The following is a 23892-nucleotide window of genomic DNA, read 5'->3' on the forward strand; positions in this document are numbered from 1 at the left end:
GTTGCAGGTTGGGCCATTGACACCTGAAAGGTAAAAACATGATATAACAGTGATGTAAGTAGTTACAGTATTTAACCAGACAAATCTGCAAGTTAATGTATTATTTGTCCTGGCAGATACATCTGGTCCCGACCTGTCCAAACAGAGCCAAAGAGATTTTTCCTTTGGATTTTAGATTATAGAAAATAAGCTCTGTGGCAAATAAAAGTTTATGATTCTTACATGTTTTGTTCAGCAAGATAATCTTCACAAATGAACACCACTGTTATGATTTCTTAAGGGTGAATACAATCACAGAAATGAAGAGCTCAGGCTATAAGCAAACACCACAGTTATATGACATCAGCGTTTCCACCAGAACGTAGCCGTGCTCGTCTTGATGACACTCTGTAGTCTCATTAAGCTCATCTCTGCACCACTCTATAGAGCTCCCCAGGAATGAGTCCCATATCCCAGAGATGAGTTAACATTTCAGTACCCCCAGTTTCCTTGCCTTGAAGTCAATGGGTTTTTTGAATGACTTTTTGGTTAGATGCCTGCAATAAGGTCTGTGGTCAACACAAGCTTAAGAGATTTTCACGTTTTGTTCTACGACATGAAATACATCAGTAAATACCCTACTTGTTAGTTACTATTGTAATCCTAGGTATTCTTCTTCTTCTTTCTTCTTCCGAGGAAATCATACTTCCCATGGGTGAAAACTCACCAAACTTTGCACAAAGGTCCAGTCTCATGCCAGATATCCTCGGCTGTAAACTCAAGCCAATAGTCCTGATGGTGGCGCTACAGCAAGCGTCTAAAGTTCAAAACTTTGAAAATTCATAACAAATCAACCATACATCCATCCATAAACCTATTAAAAACTATGAAGTTCATCACTCTGTTTTTTTTTTCAAAAACTGTAAAACTCTCCTCCCACAATTTTTGCTCAATTGACACCAGACTTGCTACAGAGCATCTTCAGACTGTCCTACAAAAACTATGTTTCTCAGATTTGTGATTTATCAAAAATTGAGCCTACAGTGCATCAAAATGTTTGACTGTACACGGTACTGTAAACATATACATGCAAATTCTTGCTCAATAAATCTTCAATGTTCATGAAAAAAAGACAAAATTCTAGAGTCATGGTGGATGATGTGTGGCAAATTTCAGAATTTTATCTCAGAAACTGAATTTTTGACAGCATTTTGAATTTTGCTCTAATGTGAACAATTGGAGTCAATGTAAAAATGGCAATTTTAAACATCAGTTTTTCACTTATGGAGCAAATCAATCATTGTTACAAACAAATTACCAACATCTCCATGCTGTCTAGATGCAATATGTGTATTTTCAGATTTTTGTCTTAATAACTGAATTTTTTACAGTGGTTTCAAATCTGCCTTTCCATGCACATATGGCTGCTTTCCTGCACAACAGTGAATGGCTTAGTCAATTTGTGAAGCCACTGTTGAGTTGTTGTTTGCCAATTAGCTCAGAGGGGTAGATGACTGTCTTAGGTTCCAGAGGTTGTGGGTTTGAGCCTCAACTGGTGCAGAATTCACATTGTAATGTAAATAACTTCTTGTGCTCCAGCTCATTGCTTAAAATTGCCTGAGCGTGACTGATCACTGTGCGGCATCTTCAAGTCTTTTTTCTGCTAGAAAATCTGCCTTCTCATGCTTGAAAATAAACCAAACTTTGTACAAAGATCCAGTGTCAATACTTCAGTGTGAAACCATCTGAGGCTTCTCACTTTGCAAATAGCTCAACTAGTTAAACATCAGTTTTTCACTTATGACGCAAATCAATCATTGTTACAAACAAATTACCAACATCTCCATGCTGTCTAGATGCAATATGTGTATTTTCAGATTTTTGTTTTGATAACTGAATTTTTTACAGTGGTTTGAAATCTGCTTTTCCATGCTTGGACGGCTGCTAAACCTGCACGTCTGGCTTAGTCAATTTGTGAAACTACACATGAATTGTCACTGACTAATTAGCTCAGTAAGATAGAAATTGATTCTTAGTCTCAGAGGTTGTGAGTTCAAGCCTCAGCTGATGCAAAAAGCAAATTGTGTTGCTAAATTCCTAAATGTCTTCCAGTTCTTCTGCTTGTTGCTCAGAATTGCCTAAAAATGCCCGGACCCGACCCATCGCTGCGCAGCAGATATAATTTATTTTGAACCTTAAAACAGATGGTTGATCTCAAGTTGCTAGATGAGACTACAATATGTCATTACACTTAATACGGCTTCACAGAGGTGCTGTGGGGGCGACGTTGACGTCGTGACTGTGGTGTAGTTCGTTTATAGCCAAATGTACGCTTTTTACCTCTGGCGACTGCATTTAGTCTTCAAAAATCATGACAGTGGTGTTCAGTTATGAAGATTAACTTCCTGGACAAAACCTGAAAGTATCATAAATGTTTGTTTGATACAGAGCTTATTTTTTGCAGTGAGCCAAAATTCAATGGAAAAATCCCATAGGATTTTTGACGAGGGAACCAGGGCAATGCTAATTTTCATGTCAGGCCTACAGAAAAAATGTCATCCCTGGAGCACGCTTATTTGCCCATACACAAAATATAAACGCACAGTTCTTGTATTGTGTTTATCTGAAGGTAATATGAGACTTAAGCTGCTCATGTTGGACAAATCAAGTCAGTTACAGTCATCTCCGAACCACATTTGCTCTATTCTCAGTGGTGGGCTGCAGGGGAAGGGGAGTAAGAAACACAAAGGTTCCTTTTGTGTTCTTTTCAGTTCTCATCTCATCAAAGCAAACTGGTGAGTCAGTCTCATTTCATCAAGAAGTTGCTGTTTTATGTTGAGACATTAAAAGAGCAGGAATACATGACATTGCAACAGGTTTTATAGGTGAACAAATAAGTCAGAGCAAACAGATTTAAATTTTATTTGCACTCATGAATGAGTGCAGGGCCTGCAGGGCAGGCTAACTGCACAGTGAGAAATGAAATGATGTTACTCCACTTTTATAGCATCATTTCTCACCATGCAGTCAGCCTGCCCTGCAGGCCCGCCGTGTTTACTGTATATGGCACCTTGCAAGACTCGAGAACAAGAACGTCTCTGAACGTTCTCGAGTCTCGCGTGGAACGAAACCACACACGTGAGTCAGCATATTAACATGTTGACAACTACAGGACTTTAATGTTCTCCTGTTAAGGAGGTTGGCATGATAAATATTTTGCATAAGTTGCATATTAGCTGCATGTTAGGATGCTTCACCATGGAAACATGATTTTGAGAATAAAACATAAATACAGATCACAGATCCTTGTTGTCGTCACACTCAGTGGCTTTTATTAACTGCTACACCTGCTAATCCTTTATTGCTGATGTCTTGCTCTGTGAAGGAGTTAAGAAAATGCTCACCAACAAACCTCATACCAATAATTACAGACAGTTTTAAACGTATTAAAACTCAGTTTCAGTTTCACACTTAACGTGTATTTCATATCAATGAAACAACAATAAAGATTCACCTGTGTGTAGAGCTGCTCACCCTGGAGCCCTGTTGGAGTTGGAGTTGAGATGATCCGCCTGGTTTCTATTGAATTTTACTCCTGCATACTGAAGTCCACCCATCGGATGGCCACATTAGATTAGAAGACTTTCAGATTATTGTCTGTGTATTGCCAAGGCTTAATATCGGCCTGTTTTTGATGTTGTAATACACAGTACTGATGAATGAACTGGCCCAGCATCAGCCCACACTTTGCACACCAAAAGAAATAAGTCGGGCCACGTCCGTTTGCCCCACTTGGCTGAGACTCAGGATGAATGACGCCCAAGAATTGGTCCAAATGAACTGGCCCGATTCTGGCTGCCAAAAATGACCTGGCCCAGCATTGGCCCAAACTCAGCCCGGTGGAAGAAATAAGTTGGGCATCGTGTGGTTGCTTGACTTGGCTGAGAGACGGGATGATGGACGCTTCAGAATCGGGATCTGATCTGAATCTGATTCTGGTCGCCTACACTGGCTTCTCTTGACCCAGCATAAGCCCAAACTCAGCATACTGAAAGAAAAAAATCGGGCTGCGTACAGTTGTCCCACTTGGGTGAGACTCTGATAAATGATGCCCCAGAATTGGTCCAAATAAACTGGCCCGGTTTTGGCTCACAATGTCAAGCTCAGCTCACATCCCAGCGACATCAGCTGATCTCAAACAGCCCAATCAACTGATGGAAGGGAGTCAGCTGATAGATCACATGATTCCTTTCTGTGCAACCAATTGGTGAATCTCATTCAGGACGCCCTGTTTAAACTGCTCTGGCCTGCCTACTGCTGCTGCTTCCTCTGCAAGCTGCTTTACAACCCGCCTCCACCCCAGCTCCTCCTTTTCATGCTGTGTCTGTTTGCCACTGACGTTTCTCTGTTCTGTTCCCAGGGGGTCTTTGCTGCTGCTCTCTCCGCCTTAAGCTTAGTTCACATTGTACGATTTTCGCCGCAGAGGATCATGAGAGCCACCTTGGGTCGGAGGTGAGTTGGCAGATAGTCTGCCACGACGAGTCCTCATGTGTGAACAAGTCTACGAGCAAGTCGCCCCCTTGTCTGAGACTGGGACTGGATATCTGGCATGCTAGAAAACTGGAGAAGGCTGACACGACTGACAAAGAGCATCAGCCAATGAGAGGTGGGATACGTCCCACGTCAGCACGCAGGAGGATGGAAGAAATGTGAGGAGGACAAGCTGCAGGGTTGCCAGGTCTGCTTATTAGCCGCGACTTTGGGCTTGTTTCTAAAGTGGAGTTGCTTATTTGGGCTTGCTCTCTGAACGTCACCTTCCTCTCTATATATCCGTCTAATAAGTTATTTAAACACATTCTTTTGGGCTTGTTTCCATAGCCCTGGTTGCTTGTTTCTCTCCCAAGATCTGGCAACACTGACAATGGCGGCGTCCACAGCATCACAGGGAGCGTGTTGTGTGTCTCCGTGTGACTCCATGTGTGTGTGAAGAATATCCATGTCTTTATGATGTGTCGTCTCCAAGTTTGGTGACGTCACCGCGTTATCTGGGGCTCTGTCGTCGAGGGCTCAGTGGAGAAATCTTGTGGTGCACACACACAGGTCGTAACGCAGTTGGCGAGACTCCCGCTAACAGAAACACACGTTGCCAGGTATGAACACTCAAAAGATTACGATAGTCTCTGCGACGCAAAATCAGGGTGAAAATCATGTGATGTGAACTAGGCTTTAGGCTTTCCATGTAGTCGTGTGGAAGAAGCTTTCTGTGCAGGCCTAGGAAAAGCAGAGAGGCCCCAGAACAGAGCCATGCTGCCAAATATAATACTGCAAATGGAAATTTTCTTTGGCTGAAGTGTTCCTGACTGAAATAATCTTATAGTACCAACTTGTTTTGGGGTCAGGGAAACTTCAAAACTCAGAATGCTTTAATACAGTTTTCATCCAGGAGTCAGCTGAGGACTTTATGTGTACCGCCCTTTTTTCTTATATTTTAACATCTTTGTTGGGGGGCGCTCTAACATCTGTTTTCTAAATGGCTGTTAAGAAGGCTTGCAGTTTGGATACATAATTTGATGGGATTTTTTTATTTATTATTTAGAAGACTGCCCAATACTTTATGAAGTTTATAATATTAAGGTATATGTGCAGAAATGCTGCTGGTGTGACGAACAGCTCTGTGTTGGTCGTCATGCAAAGAACTCTGAAGAAATAGAAGTAAATGTCTGATGTAAGTATCACATCACATACATCAAATATTTTTATTAACAAAAAAAAACAAACACCTTCCTGTGTATACTGTGAAATACTGTGTGTCATTAAAAAAGGAGGATGTGGTCTGTAAAGACAGGGTGTGTCCTCTCTGGTTGGTACAGTTGTGTTAGATAGATATCGACACACAGAGAGACATTTCCCTGAGACCTAAATTCCTTCCTCTTCTCATTAATATGCATGAACAGACAAATGGCTGTAAACCCCCATGTTAAAATGAAGACATGATTCTCAGTGTTGTTTTGGACACGATGCATTAAAGGGATAGTGCACCCAAAAATGAAACTTCAGCCATTATCTACTCACCCATATGCCGACGGAGGCCCTGGTGAAGTTTTAGAGTCCTCACATCCCTTGCGGAGATCGGCCGGGGGAGCGGCTAGCACACCTAATGGCTGACAGCGCCCCAGACTAACGTCCAAGAACACAAAATTGAAGCCACAAATTATCTCCAACATGCTCATCCGTAGTGATCCAAGTGTGCTGCACCCCTGACATAAAAAGTTGTTTGGAAAAACGTCATATGAACTCTGTTTTTAGCCTCACTGTAGCCTGTAGCTCTGACTGCTTCTCTGTGCTCCTGTGCTCCACGTCTCGTCAGTACTGATGTCCAGATTCTCAAGTGCAGGCATCGCCAATTCCCAGTCTGAGCAGCAAAGACTTTCCTCATCCGTTGGCATTGCTTTGCATTTGAGACAACTACACCACCAGGTTTCCAGTGCTCGACTCCGGTATTCTGCGGCTGGCTGAGGGTTAGGCTCATGAGCTGCGGCGGCTGCTTCGTCCAGTAGCCTGAGTTCTGCGTCCATATACTCGGGCTCAAACAAATACGGCTCAACAAAGAAATGCTGTTCCTCCTCAATTTCAAAGTCTTCAGACATGTTGGGCTGTCCTTTGCTAAAAGACCGTAGTGCAAACTATCTTTTAGCTACTGTGGTTACCGTCGTCTCCCCCTGTGGTGCACGTGTCACGTGATGTAAACACGGGTGAGCAAAGCTCGTGCTTTCGCTGGTCTTGCGCAAGCGCGCACACGTGAACGCGGAGCACAGAGAAGCAGTCAGAGCTACAGGCTACAGTGAGGCTAAAAACAGAGTTCATATGACGTTTTTCCAAACAACTTTTTATGTCGGGGCTGCAGCACACTTGGATCACTACGGATGAACAGTATGGAGATAGTTTGTGGATTCAATTTTGTGTTTTTGGACGTTAGTCTGGGGCGCCGTCTGCCATTAGGTGTGCTAGCCACTCCCCCGGCCGATCTCCACAAGGGATGTGAGGACTCTAAAACTTCACCAGGGCCTCCATCGGCATATGGGTGAGTAGATAATGGCTGAATTTTCATTTTTGGGTGCACTATCCCTTTAAGTTTAATTCTTGTCTCGCCACATTACCCCCTGACACCACCTGGCACTGTTAAACTATAATGGCAACCGGCGATGTTGCAGACATTAAAGGACGCCTTTTTTCTGCTGGTTTCTGACGCCGCAAGTCGCTCCCCAAGTGCCGGATTTCAGAGACTTGGGAGTGAGACCGGGCTGGGTTTGTTTGTGTTACAGAGGGAGGACAAACATGAGGGTGAGGCACTGCACATTTCCGCTGACTGACATTCAGTCACTGTGTTGCAGGTTTGACTACAGACAACTGAAAGATACAAGGATTTTAAAACAGCACTGGTGCAACTACATCTTCAGTTGGAGATGCTACACATCGTTAGCTCGGTCAGATTCTCCATAATTCAATCATTCGGTTCATTTTACTAAAACCATGAGCACCAAAGGATAATTCATTCAGATTTACCGGCAAGACAGACGGAAAATAAAATGATGGTGACTCCCTACTTCTGAAGCGGTCATAAAGTCAAATTATGTGTCTAAAGGCCTGTCCCATGAGGACACCTGTCCCAAATATAGGCCTGTTGAGTTCAGTGATTTAAGCAAATATAGCCCAGGCTACTGATTGAAGTTTTATTTACAAAGAAAATTTTACCGCAATAATAAACACAAGAGTTTGTATAAGGATGAAATCAAAACATCCTGCACACTATCGCCCTCTGCAGCAGTGTGGGGGAACTGACATGATCTTCAAACTACCATATATACAACACTTAGAAAATATTACAAGTGGCAAAGTGTGACAGAGCTCAGCTTATGTTTTTCAATATGTTAAAATATATATGCTATACTACACTATATTATACCGTACTATACTATACTATACAAAATACACTGTACATGCTGTGAAATATTCTGCTTCCATGTCTGTTTTGACTTCATTAGCTCTCTCTGCCACGACAGGTGTGATGTGATAAGTATTTCTGAAAAGCAATATACTACAGTAAAATTAAAGTTTAAATTCTGAACGCATGTATTGTATGGGGTGCCGTTTGTAAAGTGGCTCACGCTGAAAATAACATCAACATTTTGCCACATTTAGCTTCAAACAATGTTTAAAAAAGTATTGTGAATTTTTTAACGTCACCTTTTACCACATTTACAGCAATATTTGTTAACTTAGAAATATATTAAATAGTTAAATCTAAATATTAAATGTGGCACCTAAATGCTAAATGTTAAATCTAAATATTAAATCTAAATCTAAATATTAAATCTAAATGTTAAATCTAAATCTAAATGCTAAATCTAAATCTAAATCTAAATGTTAAATCTAAATATTAAATCTAAATATAAATCTAAATGTTAAATCTAAATATTAAATATAAATCTAAATGTTAAATCTAAATGCTAAATATAAATATAAATATAAATGTTAAATCTAAATGCTAAATATAAATATAAATATAAATGTTAAATCTAAATATTAAATCTAAATCTAAATCTAAATGTTAAATCTAAATGTTCTGGGTGAAACTAAATATTTAGCTAATATGCAAATTCACACTGCCGGTCACTGGAAGTACCAAAATAAAAGCTCGAGATGGTCAGACTGTGTTTATAGAATCAAATAACGAATTAAAACCAACTTATCGGGGGAAATGAACACTTGAACATACATTAGCGTGATAATAACTACCTAAAATAACAAGAAATGTGTTTGGAGAAATTTTATTTGATGTGTACTTTGAGTTGTTAGTGTCCCTTTGGAGGGAATCACTTTGTTGTTTACAAATACTTCCAGGTAGAAAACCAGCGGAGTTTAGCTACATACAGTACAGGCCAAAAGTTTGGACACACCTTCTCATTCAATGTGTTTTCTTTATTTTCATGACTATTTACATTGTAGATTCTCACTGAAGGCATCAAAACTATGAATGAACACATGTGGAGTTATGTACTTAACAAAAAAAGGTGAAAGAACTGAAAACATGTTTTATATTCTAGTTTCTTCAAAATAGCCACCCTTTGCTCTGATTACTGCTTTGCACACTCTTGGCATTCTCTCCATGAGCTTCAAGAGGTAGTCACCTGAAATGGTTTTCCAACAGTCTTGAAGGAGTTCCCAGAGGTGTTTAGCACTTGTTGGCCCCTTTGCCTTCACTCTGCGGTCCAGCTCACCCCAAACCATCTCCATTGGGTTCAGGTCCGGTGACTGTGGAGGCCAGGTCATCTGCCGCAGCACTCCATCACTCTCCTTCTTGGTCAAATAGCCCTTACACAGCCTGGAGGTGTGTTTGGGGTCATTGTCCTGTTGAAAAATAAATGATCGTCCAACTAAACGCAAACCGGATGGGATGGCATGTCGCTGCAGGATGCTGTGGTAGCCATGCTGGTTCAGTGTGCCTTCAATTTTGAATAAATCCCCAACAGTGTCACCAGCAAAACACCCCCACACCATCACACCTCCTCCTCCATGCTTCACAGTGGGAACCAGGCATGTGGAATCCATCCGTTCACCTTTTCTGCCTCACAAAGACACGGTTGGAACCAAAGATCTCAAATTTGGACTCATCAGACCAAAGCACAGATTTCCACTGGTCTAATGTCCATTCTTTGTGTTTCTTGGCCCAAACAAATCTCTTCTGCTTGTTGCCTCTCCTTAGCAGTGGTTTCCTAGCAGCTATTTGACCATGAAGGCCTGATTCGCGCAGTCTCCTCTTAACAGTTGTTCTAGAGATGGGTCTGCTGCTAGAACTCTGTGTGGCATTCATCTGGTCTCTGATCTGAGCTGCTGTTAACTTGCCATTTCTGAGGCTGGTGACTCGGATGAACTTATCCTCAGAAGCAGAGGTGACTCTTGGTCTTCCTTTCCTGGGTCGGTCCTCATGTGTGCCAGTTTGGTTGTAGCGCTTGATGGTTTTTGCGACTCCACTTGGGGACACATTTAAAGTTTTTGCAATTTTCCGGACTGACTGACCTTCATTTCTTAAAGTAATGATGGCCACTCGTTTTTCTTTAGTTAGCTGATTGGTTCTTGCCATAATATGAATTTTAACAGTTGTCCAATAGGGCTGTCGGCTGTGTATTAACCTGACTTCTGCACAACACAACTGATGGTCCCAACCCCATTGATAAAGCAAGAAATTCCACTATTAACCCTGATAAGGCACACCTGTGAAGTGGAAACCATTTCAGGTGACTACCTCTTGAAGCTCATGGAGAGAATGCCAAGAGTGTGCAAAGCAGTAATCAGAGCAAAGGGTGGCTATTTTGAAGAAACTAGAATATAAAACATGTTTTCAGTTATTTCACCTTTTTTTGTTAAGTACATAACTCCACATGTGTTCATTCATAGTTTTGATGCCTTCAGTGAGAATCTACAATGTAAATAGTCATGAAAATAAAGAAAACGCATTGAATGAGAAGGTGTGTCCAAACTTTTGGCCTGTACTGTATATATATGCATATCTCACATTTTTCACGTCACTATATCACCGTTTAGACTAATCTGGTGTTTGTGAAGTCTATAAACATAATGATTGAACAAACATTACTATCACGTTCTGAAATTAATAACATGGTTATCGTAGATTAGCGGGGCTAACCGTTAGCTGTTAGCCCCGTTAGCAGTGTCTGTAATGACTCATTAGCTCTAAACGGTCCGTGAAAAAAAAATTTTTTTCCAGCGGATGTCTTAGTTACAACATGATTGAGCTAACTGGAGTAGTTTCATGTCGTATCCGACAACGGGAGGCTTTTAACAGATGACGTCCTGATAGCTTTGCTGCTGCTGCAGCCGCTGATGCTTTCTAGACATCGTGATTTCCCAAAACTGAATAAATACCACACATCGCAACACAAAACTGCTTTGCTAGCTCAATCATGTTGTAACTAAGACATCTGCTGGAAAAAAATATTTTTTTCACGGACCGTTTAAGAGTTAATGAGTCATTACAGACACTGCTAACGGGGCTAAGAGCTAACGGTTGTTAGCTTAGCTTAGGTTGTTAATCCCTCCGAAGGGATGCTAACAACTCAAAGTACACGTCAAATAAAATTTCTCCAAACATGTTTCTTGTTATTTTAGGTAGTTATTATCACGCTAATGTATGTTCAAGTGTTCATTTCCCCCGATAAGTTGGTTTTAATTTGTTATTTGATTCTATAAACACAGTCTGAACATCTCGAGCTTTTATTTTGGTACTTCCGGTGACCGGCAGTGTGAATTTGCATATTAGCTAAATATTTAGTTTCACCCAGAACATTTAGATTTATATTTAGCATTTAGGTTTAACATTTATATTTATATTTATATTTAATATTTAGATTTAACATTTATATTTATATTTATATTTAGCATTTAGATTTAACATTTAGATTTATATTTGTATTTAGCATTTAGATTTAACATTTAGATTTAGATTTAGATTTAATATTTAGATTTAGATTTAGATTTAGCATTTAGATTTAGATTTAGATTTAAGATTTAGATTTAGATTTAACATTTAACATTTAGGTGCCACATTTAATATTTAGATTTAACTATTTAATATATTTCTAAGTTAACAAATATTGCTGTAAATGTGGTAAAAGGTGACGTTAAAAAATTCACAATACTTTTTTAAACATTGTTTGAAGCTAAATGTGGCAAAATGTTGATGTTATTTTCAGCGTGAGACACTTTACAAACGGCACCCCATAGTATTGTATCAGCACAAGTACAAAAAGCTTGTATTCTACACAAATCTGAAAACTGACAATGCAATCATTTGTTGTACTTCTTTCTGTTTCTGTTCCATTCAGACCAGTCTTCCTCTGGTTTAACTACATCTGAAGAAAATCATATTACGTTTCTGTGAGCTATTTTTTCACAAATGGAACTCAAAACAACTTTGGGTTTGTGAGTTTTTTCCTCATGCAGCAGACTCAAACCTGGCTGAGCTTCACACCAGGTCTTCCTGCTCCTCTGCGTCTTCTCTCTGTGCTGCAGAGTCTGAGACGTTCTCACACGCAGAGTCTAACTGATAGGGAGAGACGACAAGATGAGAGTCAGATTTTTCTTTCTCATAATCAAGTTATACGTAAATTCACCTTATGATCTCATAAATTTACAACAAATTATAACCCTTTGGTACAGTAGGTTCTGTCACCGTGTCCCAATCTCTGTCTCACCTCCAGAGTCTCTTTGGGTTCATTTGGTTCACTGGTGGAGCTCAGAGTTTTCTTCTTCCTGAATCTAATCCACAATCAAACAAATTAATAAAACATTTAATCAAAAACTATGAGAATAAATAATCAAAATAAAAGATCAGCAATGATTCTTTTTATATTTTCACCTCATGCAGAGACAAAAAAGAAGCAGTAGAATCAGCATCACACCCGCCAGAGTCAGCCTGATGATATTCATGGTCATTATTGATTTATCTACAAATGGAGATTGACAGTCATGAGATATACATCATTGTACCTTACCAGAGGGATTTGATTCATGAATTAGATGCTGTCTGTTAACCAGCCAATAATTAGTGTCATGGACAAACTAACCTGCCACAACAGTCAGATGTAAGGTGGAGTTATGACGTCCTCTTGTGTTCTGGGCTTCACAGTAATAATTCCCACTGTGTTCAGCTCTGATGTCAGTGATGGTGAAGATCTGTCCTGATGCTTTTGGTGAGTCTTCATTCTCCTTGTACCAGGTATAGTTAGCTGCTGGGTTAGCATCACTGCTACAGGTCAGATTCACTGAACTGCCCTCCACTATCTCAGCAGAGGGACTCACTGACACAGAGGAAAGCTTTGGAGCATCTGGAGGAGAATATTAAGTGAGAGAATTCATTAATGTTTACATATGACATTTTTATGATGAAAAGTAGTACTGACTTGTGAAACTTACACTGGACATTTACAAATAGAGAAGTAGAGTTGATCCGTCCATGTTGATTCTGACACATGCAGTGGTAACTCCCGCTGTCCTCAGAGCTGATGGAGGTGAAATGATAGATGCCTTCTGATCCTTGAAGCAGTGTTTGGTTGTTCTTGTACCAGGTGTAGTTAGCTGCTGGGTTAGCATCACTGCTACAGGTCAGAGTCACTGAACTGCCCTCCACTATCTCAGCAGAGGGACTCACTGACACAGAGGGAAGCTTTGGAGCATCTGGAGGAGAACATGTATAGAAATACAACTGTTTTTAAGCACACACTGGTCATCTAATTTTGGCTGTAACCTTCTGGTCTGTTGGTCACTTGGTTGGTTGGTTAATAAGATGACTAAATTCTCCTTGGTCAGACAGTCATGGGGCTCTAGTTTCCCGGCACAGCGCAGGGTGGCGCAGGGTGGCAAACCCCACGTAGAGCTAGTTTTGAGCAGCGCAACCCGAGGTGCGCTCAGTTTGGTAGTTTGGCAGACCGAGGTGCGCTGAGATGGGTGTGGCGGCGCAGCAGGGGGAGGTGTCGACAGATCCAGCTTGGCGCAGTGACAGTTTCGTGCCAAAAGGCTTCGCCGAAGGTGCGCTAAAAGCTCGCCAACTGAAACCAGGTCTACTGTCAGCGCAGGCGGAGCGCAGCCGGTGTAAGCCAAAGTTTGGCTGACCGGCGGACAGTGCGCACACGTCACCAAAACCTCACAGGCAGGTTTCCAGAATATCAGGCACATTAACGATGCAATAAATACCCACAAAACCACAATTCAGTGCAACTATCTGCAATCAGCACATAAATGTATCTCTATATCGACTGTCCCGTCACATCTGATGTCAGATCAAAGGGGATTGGCACCGTTTGGCACGTTTGGCACGTGTAATGGAAACCCAACCTGATTTGATTAACACAGCTGCAAACTAATGAGTTCACATCCCTCTCAGCCAACCACAAACAGCCACAGCATCAGATAGGGAGTATATATTCAGCATCTGCCATCTTAGAAAAGCCAAAAGAAAAGAAACAGAGTGAGACTGTGAGAGAGAAAGAGAGAGCGTGCGCGCATGACAGAAACGCAACATTTATTTACAATTGTGGTGACCTCCTCCCAGGCTACCTTTGCATCATCAGCCCGTGGAGGTCTGCTCGCAGTTCCGTATATTTGGACACTGCGAGCTTGGACCTCCCGGAGCAAAACATCAGTTTGGCCGTCTGACAAAGTTTGGCCGTCTGACGCTGCTGATCTCTTCTGCCATGGCGAATTGAGTAAACTCTCATTACGCCTTCGCGCAGCGCATTTAAGGGCGAGGAGAGGGGCTCATTTGATTGGTGTGATGTGTGTAAAACCCACTCCACGCCTTCTCTCCTCCCTCTTTCCGACTTGCGCAGGTAGGAGGGACGGAGGTGGAAAAGAGGAGTAGCTGCGCCACGCGCGCGGTGTGCTAAACTTGCAAAATCCGCCTGGCCACACCCAGTTGGCGAAGCGCAGGTGCGCTGCGCCCCCGCCTCGCCCGGTCTGCAAAACTAGAGCCCATAAAGTTTCCTCCTGCAAAGACTGGACAGATTTAGGATGTTTGTTAGTTTAAAATAAGCTGTTTCACTCACATTTCACATTAATGATCACAGCAATATGAAATAGATATCATAGAGGGAATTATGATGTATCATATATAGTAAAAAGGCCTTTTGCTTATTTTTTAAAGATGTTTTTCACATAATAGAGGGTAATGTTAAAGGTTGTTTCATATATGTGTATTATCAGGGGGAGGCTCTTCCACCAAATGTGCGAGGACCGCCACTGTAACAAGCAGAAGTCGACAGGAGGACAGTTTACAGACTGATGAGTAGCTTTTCTCATCCCAATGAATGACTCGCAGCCACACGACACCACCATCCAAAGCCAGCCACAAAAAGCACCACTAACACTTGCAAAGTAGACACAAGAGCCTAAACTTTGCACAAACGCAGCAGAGCTGACAGAGAGGCGACTGCAAACATCCACGCCTACATCAAGCTCAAGCTATATGATAATGAAAGTGAAAATGTAGAGCTGAAGAGAGTAGGTATCATCAGCAAACACTGGACAGATTTAAGCTGTATGTTATATTCAAATAAGCTTTTTCACTCACATTTCACATCCATGGTGAAGTCATTAGACGTCCTCCTCCCCAGCTTGTTCTCTGCTGTGCAGTAATACTGTCCAGAGTCAGAGGACTGGATGGAGCTGAAGACAAGCTGTGGTCCTTCACTGAGAGGTCTGGGGTTTACTGTCTTGTACCAGGTGTAGTTAGCTGCTGGGTTAGCATCACTGCTACAGGTCAGAGTCACTGAACTGCCCTCCACTATCTCAGCAGAGGGACTCACTGACACAGAGGGAAGCTTTGGAGCATCTGGAGGAGAAATGAACATGAATAACTTTAAAAGATGATAGAAGCTGTTTTTTGTCACAGCAGCTTTGTTGAGTTCTGATCCTGGAGCTGTCACAGGTTAGACTCATTAACATTAGTTTTCAACAGCTCTACATATTCTTCTCTTTACATACTGGATATGTTTGCTGAGTCAGTCCTGACAGTCCTCTCAGTTAAGATCTAGTCGTTACCACAAGTTACTGGTTGTTCACTTCCTTGTCATGTTTTATAAATTATTCTGTTAATTTTACAGAACAGACTGTGTAAAATTATTGGAGGTGGGAAGAGATTGTTGGAGCAGAACTTTTCAGACATAGAGACCGCCCGCCCGTCCGTCTTGAATACGTTTTAAAAACCAGAAACTCCATGTTAAGGGTTTACTATGAAAAATGAAAAGTTCCACAGCAACAGTATCCACTCTGTCTCAGCCAAAAACTGTTCAGTTAACTCCAGCTGGGAGCTATTGGCCATGACATCATCAATACAAGTAATGGAGCATCTCAGTAACAGAAACATTTTTACACTAAACATGTAGCAACTAAGGTTATTACAGTCATTAAAACTGAATAATAATATTAATAATAATGTTACTAATTAACTAGATATACAGAAAATGTCTTAATGTTTACTTAGATTGTGAAGTCTACACAACTGTGAGTCCACTGCTCTCACAAAGTGTTGTGGTTATATTGTAATACCTAATGTCTTAAATCTTGCTTCTGACAATACCCCTCATATTATAATATTTAAAAAGTAATTAAACAAACTAAAACTAAACCTTTTTTAACAATAAAAAATAGACTGAAAAACCCACTCTGGAAACGAACTGAAACTAAATTAAATTAAACTAAAATTAAAAAGGAAATAAAAATAAAAACAAACAAAAAAAACACAAACATATAGTAACTCTGAGAGCAACAACATATTTTATGTTTCTAATATTACTGAATCACAAAAATGTTACATCACAGCATGTATCTGAATATTGCTTCTGCTAGTAGTCATTTAACTTTTTGTTTCTCTAAATAGTACTGCTGCATCTACATTAAGATTTAGAAGACTCCAGTGAGGTTTGGTCTGAAATTGTAATTGTGTTGTAATGTCAGAACATATGTGTCTTTTTTGTCCTGACACAGTGGATTAAACTTACACACTGAAGGAGAGGGGAACTCCTCGTGTCCTCTTATAGCACAGGAGACGTTGTCACTAAGACCAAACCAGGCTTTATAAGAAGACGTCTCCACTCCAGTAATTTTCACTTTATTCTTGAACCAGACGTAGGAAAGACGACCAGCTGGACTGCAGCTGCTGTGACACTTCAGCTCTGCCTCAGTAACAGACTGGTAGGCTGTTATTCTGGTCACCTGCACCTGGAGAGCTGGATATGAGAACAAGAAACAATATTATCACTGTGTCTAAAAAACAGATGATGGATGTACATATCATACACATCAACACAACAGTATTAATTCCTATAAGAGGTAGAGAGCATTTGTATCTGTTTATTTATGCAACAGTAATTACACAAACACATTGATCCTTATCCACATGTTGAGTGTTTTTAAATGTACCGTGTTGGTGTATTTACATCAGTCTGTGTTTACCTGTGACAGTCAGAGTTGTACCAGGTAAACTACTCCTCCATTCAAAGCTTGGTGTTGTGAATTTGAAGTGATACTCAGCTGAGTCGCTCTCTCTCAGGTCAGTGATTCTCAGGGTGGAGCGTCCTCTCTCTGTGTCAATGACCTGAACACGACCTGCAAACTGGGAGTCTTTACTAAGGTCCTCAGGCTGTGAGGGATTCTGCCACTGACCTTTACGTTCAGGACTGAACCAGAATTTGGATTCAACATGATTCTTGTAACTGCTGTAAGTGCAAGAAATGTCCACTGATGAGCCTTTGGAGGCACAGATGTTTCTGTCAGTGTACGTCACTCTGTTGCAGGTTTGACCATCGGCACCTGAAAGATAAAATCATCTTCTGATCATTTTTAAAGTGCAGTCATTGAGGAGTCACAAGTGGGATCTCCATATTAAGGAAACATGAATAACACAGCTCCACTAGATGGTGTTATGTTCATAGATATATGTGGAGTAAACTCACATGTTGGAGGAGAGGGGGAATCCTCATATCCTTTTACAGCACAAGAATAGCTGTCTTCACAATTATAGTTGCTTAAATAAGAAGAAGATGCTTCTGCCTGAATTTTCTGTCCGTTTTTGTACCAGATGAAGGAATAGCGATCAGGTACACAACTGCTTTGACACTTAAGCCAATTATATGATCTGCTCACCTGGAGACCTGGATTTGTGAAGAGGGAACAGGAATGTTATTTTAGACAAAACTGTCAACACACACACACATGCAAATAAACACATCTATATTATTGTTTTCTAGATGTTGAACATTTGTAAATAATTAACATATGAATGAAAATGTTACCTGTGACAGACAAAGTGACTCCAGGTGAACCAGTATAAGCATTGGGATGGTTTCTTGTGAACCTGAACTTGTACACAGCTGAGTCGCTCTCTCTCAGGTCTGTGATTCTCAGAGTGCAGTAGTTCCTAATCTTATCACAGTCATACTGCACACGACCTGAATACTGTGAGTCTGTTGTCAGATCTACAGGATCACGTCCATTCACTTTGGTAAACCAGAATGTTTTGTCAACTGTAGCATGATGGCCATATATTCTGGATGGGTATGTGTAGCTGCAGTGTATTTCCACTGTTGATCCTTTTACAGCACAGATCTTAGTAGAGGTGTAAGTCACTCTCCAGCCATTCTGACCCTGTATCACTGTAACACAGAGCACATCAGGAACCACAATCAGACTCAGAACATCAGGAGACAGACTTTCATTTGTATTGAAGGAGCTTCAGTGTGTGAAACTTTATTTAACTCACGTCTGCTCTCATGCCATCACACTTTAAGTCAGTGTGAGACAAAGATTAACTTATAGTTCCAGCTTGTTTTTGGTGTTGGCTGGGGGCGTGTAAACAAACTTTACAAAATGTTACAGACTAAACTTTGACTGTTTTACTGCCATTTCAAACTGAAGACTTATTCTGCATCACATGTTTCTGATATGTTTACTTCTTTTTCAGGACTTTTTAATGTCTGTCCCTTTTTATGGTTATTTCAGGTTATGCCAAAGTGAACAGAGGTGTGGAGAAATGTGCAAATCATTCAGTTTTACATGATTATTTTTTTAGCTGGATCACAAGTTAGATTTAAGGGTTCTGATGGTAAAGTAACAACAAGGAAAAGTATGATCTAAGCCTTGCATTGAAGGCCTGAAGAAAAGAACCATGTTTGTAGGAAGCTGAATTTGATGTAAGTGACAGCACTCTGTTAATGTAGATGTACAGTACCTTGTACAGAGAGAAGGAAGACAATAAATCCACTCGCTGCTGCTGCTGCTAAACTCATGGCTGCTCCTCACGTCTCTGTTAAGATCACATACATGAGAAATACTGCACATCAGTAGGTCAGAATGTACATTTCTATATTAAAAAAGGGGAGGTGATCTGAGTGTGAGACTGTCAGTGTGTGTCTTTTATGTTAAATAGATATCAAGCTGTTAAAAACTGTCTCGACCTTCTTCCTCTTCACGCCATTAGTATGCAGTGGCAGATAAATGGCTGTCAGTCCCAAAGTTGAAATGAAGAAATGATCTGTAATATTGTTTTGCTTTGTTTTTCTCTTTTGAGAAAAAAATATAGCAAAATATAGTTTATGAAATGAAAGTAAGAAACACGGCTAAATGTTAGCTAGACCAGAGAGGACTGGACTGTACTGGCTGCTAGTTCATTCCTAGCTGGCCAGCATCACAAATCGCCGCAACCAGGGAGCGGGTAGCGAGTGTTGGTCGGCTGATATCCTGGTTGCCATTCTACGGCAGCCCTCGGACAGTGATGCCCCCCTCCCTTCCTTCTGTTCTCTTCTCACGGAGGCAGCTATCGATGAACATCGCCCAGCTAAGTTACGCCCAGCTAAGTGAACACTGAACTTTGTTTCCCATTCAATTTGAGCTCCAACTGGCTGCATTGTTTCCATACGGTACTGTTTATTTTAGAACTGGGACTGTTTACATGTGCATATTGGTGTAATTCCACTGTGTCTACTGTTGTTTGTACTGATACTGTACATATTGGTATCTTTTACTGTGAGTTGTTTGTACTGGTACTGTGCACTCTGCTGTAATAGGGTGACCATATTTTGATTTCCAAAAAAGACGACACTCGGTCGGCCACGACATAGCATACTTAAATGATACTCGCAGTTTACTCAAAGATGCCTTATAATTTTAATATATTTAAAATTTATATGTATGGATAGAAAATTCAGTTATATTACAAAATAATATCTCTCAAAGACAGAAATTCAGATAGGCCCCTACAGGGGACACATACACACACTAGAGTGTGGCGATCCAAGCCCAATGGTACCCGATGGGTTGGGCCGGTTTGGTCAAAAATGTAGCTATAAATTGTATTCGGGCTCGGGTCGGATTCGGTCAGCTTTCAGTGAAAATGTAGTGTAAAAATAAATAAAATCCTATTGTCTGTCCTGTCAGTGTATGTCTATCACAGTTTAAACTGACGTCATGTCCGGTTGCAATAGGTGAGCACACGAGAGCGGAGCTCCACAAACATTTTGAGAAATTTGATCTAATTCTTGGAAATTTGATCTAATCCTTGGATATGAGACAAGATTCAAGTGAAACAAGACGGAAACGGAAACGTTGAGTAAAAAAGGTGACTTGAGGTGGCCTGATGACGGGAGGAAAGAAGAACAAAGGGAAAAAGAATCTGATTGATCAGTCCAGTTCACCGGAGGAAACACCTGTGTCAAATCGGAGCCCTCCTGTAACAATGGCAACACTCGAACATAGTTTAGACGAGAATCAGAGTGGAATGCTGATTTCAATGCGAGCTATTATACGAGAGGAGATAACTACTGCAATCAGTGCACTCCAGCCGCAAATCACATCGGTGAAAACAGAAGTGAAACAATGTAACGAGAGGCTCACCTATGCGGAGGAGCGCATTGCAGCGCTAGAGGCTTCAAAGAAGCAACTTGAATGTGAGAATGTGAAGTTGAAAGAAAGAGTGGAAACATTAGAAAACATCGCCGAAAAGTTGGAAGCATATAGCCGTAGATATAATGTGCGAGTGTTTGGACTGAAGCAGAATGTGGAAAAAGGCAACCCGACTGAATATATGGCACAACTCTTTAAAAACGTTTTCAAAGGGAAACTTCCAGAGGAGCCGGTGGTGGAAGTGGCCCACAGAGTCGGACAAGCCAATGTATCAGGAGACAGAGCAATGATAGTCAGATTGCAGAGACAACCGACACGAAACTGGCAAAGGGAGGAGAAATCGTGTTCGAAGATATGAAAGTGAGGATATTCCCAGATCTGACAGCTGCGGTTGCCAAGCAAAGAGCCCAGTTCAAGGACATAAGAAAGAAATTACGAGAGCAGAAAATCAGAAATGGTATAATTCATCCAGCAACTCTCATCGTCACCTACAAAGACGAGAAGAAATACTTCAAGGACTCCAAGAGCGCAGAGAAGTATTTTAACACCGTGATCAAACCTACCTGACTCTGTGTGTGTGTGTGTGTGTGTGTGTGTGTGTGTGTGTGTGTGAGAGAGAGAGAGTGGGTGTGAGTGAATGTGACATGCGCTCCCCTCTCCCTCTCTCATTCTATCTCATCCGGCCAGGGATCAAGTCCCCCCCCCCTCCCGTCCCGTTCTGTCCACCCTAACCCTGGACAATGCAAGAGACACCTGAACTTTCAAAATATCGCCAGGGACACCTGCGCCACTCTCCACCCCCTCACCCCTCATTTTCAAGATATAGATCAACTGCCAATGGACACTATCAATATAGTAAAGTGAGTTTTTCTTTGATTTGTAATTTCAGTGACATGACTGAAAATATAATTTGACATTACAAAAATATTAATTTAGGCTGACTAACCAGAAAATGATGGATGTAATGTGTCAGCCTTCCTGTAAAACAAATGGAAAATAATTTCAGTTGAGTTTTGGGTTTTTTGAGTTGTTTTGTTTCGAAGGGGAAGGAATCAAGGGGAGAGTGAGAGGAAGGAAAGAGGAAAAGAGAAAAAAGGAGGGAGAGGGGCAAAGAAGGAAGGAAGAAAAAGGGAAAAAGGAAAAAAGGAGTAAAAGAAAGAAGGATGGGAAGGAAAGAAAGAAAAGAAAAATGGAAGGGAATAATGGAATAATATTATAAGATAAATGAAATGGTAACCTTTCTGTACTAATAACCTGAGTAAAGTAATAAGTTTAAGTGTAAAGAAATAAAGATCAAAAGTAAAGCAATTTATGTTGTCAACAAGTTATGTGGATCTCAGCTTATTTAAGCTTCCGAACATGGACAAGTTAAGTGTCAATGCAAGGCTTCATGTTCAGATTTATTTTATTGTATGTTTAATAGTTTATGTTATGTATGTATGTAAGTGTTGTAGAGAGAGCTCCAAAACAGGTTGGTCAGATGGTCAAGAAAGTTATTTATCAATTACTTAATGTTGGGACACGCTAAATTGCCAAAAAAGGGACTGAAAATAGCTCATATAAATATATGCAGCATTAGAAATAAAATAACAGAGGTCACAGAAATATTAATGACTGATCAGTTACATATTTTAGCAATATCAGAAACACATTTAGACTCAACTTTTGAAGATTCAGTACTGAACATACAAGGATATAATATAGTTAGAAAAGATAGAAATGTTTATGGAGGAGGAGTCGCTCTTTTTATTCAGGATCACCTGCCAATGAGAATTAGGAATGATTTAATGCCATTGGAAGTAGAAGCGTTATGGCTGCAAATACATTTATCTCATTTAAAACCTTTGTTAATAGGATGCTGCTATCGACCACCAAGTGCAAACAGTTCATATCTTGATATGGTGTGTGAAATGCTAGAAAATGCATGTAATTTAGGCTTTGAAACTTACTTTATGGGGGACTTGAACATAGATTGGCAGGGAATGTGCCCAATGAGAAATAAGCTTCAGTGTATGGCAAGTGCATGTGGACTCATACAGGTAGTAGATAAACCAACTAGAATAAAGATAAGAAGTGATGGCACGCAAACATCAACCTGCATTGATCACATTTTTACCAATGCAGCTGAACTATGTTCAAAAGTTATATCAGTACCCGCTGGCTGTAGTGATCATAATTTAGTGGCACTTGCTAGAAGAACTAAAATGCCAAAGCCAGGTCCGATGGTAATTATGAAAAGATCATACAAAAACTTTGATCAGATTAAATTCAGAGAGGAGGTAAGTGGGCTCTGTTGGTGAGAAGTTTTAATGGAAACCAATCCAGACTCAGCACTGATGAAGTTCAATAATGTTTTTATGAAAGTGGTAGAGAAACATGCGCCAATAAAGAAGTTTACAGTCAGAAGTATCAGTAGACCATGGTTAGACAATGAATTAAAAGAATATATGACAGAACGAAATCAAGCTAAATTAATAGCCAATAGATCTAATTTTAAATCAGACTGGCAAGTGTACCGTAAATTAAGAAATTTTGTAACCAAATTAAATAAAAAGAAAAAGAAAGTATATTATGAAAATAAGATAAATGAGATAAAGAATGATAGTAGGAAAGTATGGAGTACACTTAACAGTCTGATGGGAAAGAGTCATCGATCTACTCCATCTTTCTTGGAGACAGAGGGACATTTTCTCACCAAACCAACTGAGATAGCAAATTACCTAAACAATTATTTTATTAAAAAAATAGATGATTTAAGAAATAACTTTCAAGACATAGACAATGTTATTAATAAGAGATAAAATAATGTCAGGGAAAAATTGTAAATTTAATTTTGAAACAGTAAATATTAGTTATATAGAAAACATGTTGAGAAATTGTAAAGATAAGCCACCAGGTATTGATGGATTAGACGGTAAACTTCTTAAAATGGTGGCTGATTTGATTGCCCCGGTGATCTGTCATATCATCAACCAAAGTTTGATAGAAATGTTATGTCCTCAAGAATGGAAAAAGGCAAAAATAACACCACTGCCAAAGAATGCAAGACAGTCCTTTTCTGGACCTAATAGTCGTCCTATAAGTCTACTGCCTGTGTTAAGTAAAATAATGGAGACTGTGGTCTGTGAACAAATTAAAACTTATTTTTCCTTAAATAATTTAACCACAGATTACCAACATGCATATAGGGAAGGGCACTCCACAGCGACTGCCCTAACTCAGATGACAGATGATTGGTTAATGAATATAGAACAAAAGAAATTAGTAGGAGCAGTTTTGTTGGATTTTACAGCAGCTTTTGATATTATTGATTATGAATTATTAATTAAAAAGCTGGAATGTTATGGGTTCTCACAATCAGCAATATTATGGTTGAAAAGTTATTTAACAAATAGAAAACAACAGGTTTATTTCAATGGTAGTTATTCTGATGAGAGGGAG

At 40.3% G+C, this 23892-nt stretch overlaps 1 protein-coding gene across 3 annotated transcripts in view; it reads right to left on the reverse strand.

Annotated features, from left to right (window-relative positions):
* Positions 1 to 23892, reverse strand: part of LOC125885208 (hemicentin-1-like) — a 114013-nt gene that overhangs the window by 55349 nt on the left and 34772 nt on the right. The window contains exons 11-12 of one of the 3 annotated variants that reach the window (XM_049570751.1): positions 15125 to 15385; positions 12973 to 13233 (exon numbers count right to left, since the gene is read on the reverse strand). The exons of the other annotated variants lie outside the window; for them this stretch is intronic. Of the exons in view, the coding sequence (XP_049426708.1) occupies positions 12973 to 13233; positions 15125 to 15385 (522 nt within the window). The remainder of the gene's footprint in view (positions 1 to 12972; positions 13234 to 15124; positions 15386 to 23892) is intronic. 3 annotated transcript variants of the gene reach the window in all.

The sequence above is a fragment of the Epinephelus fuscoguttatus genome, linkage group LG3 (genome assembly GCF_011397635.1).
Source record: "Epinephelus fuscoguttatus linkage group LG3, E.fuscoguttatus.final_Chr_v1".
NCBI classification, from domain to species: domain Eukaryota; kingdom Metazoa; phylum Chordata; class Actinopteri; order Perciformes; family Serranidae; genus Epinephelus; species Epinephelus fuscoguttatus.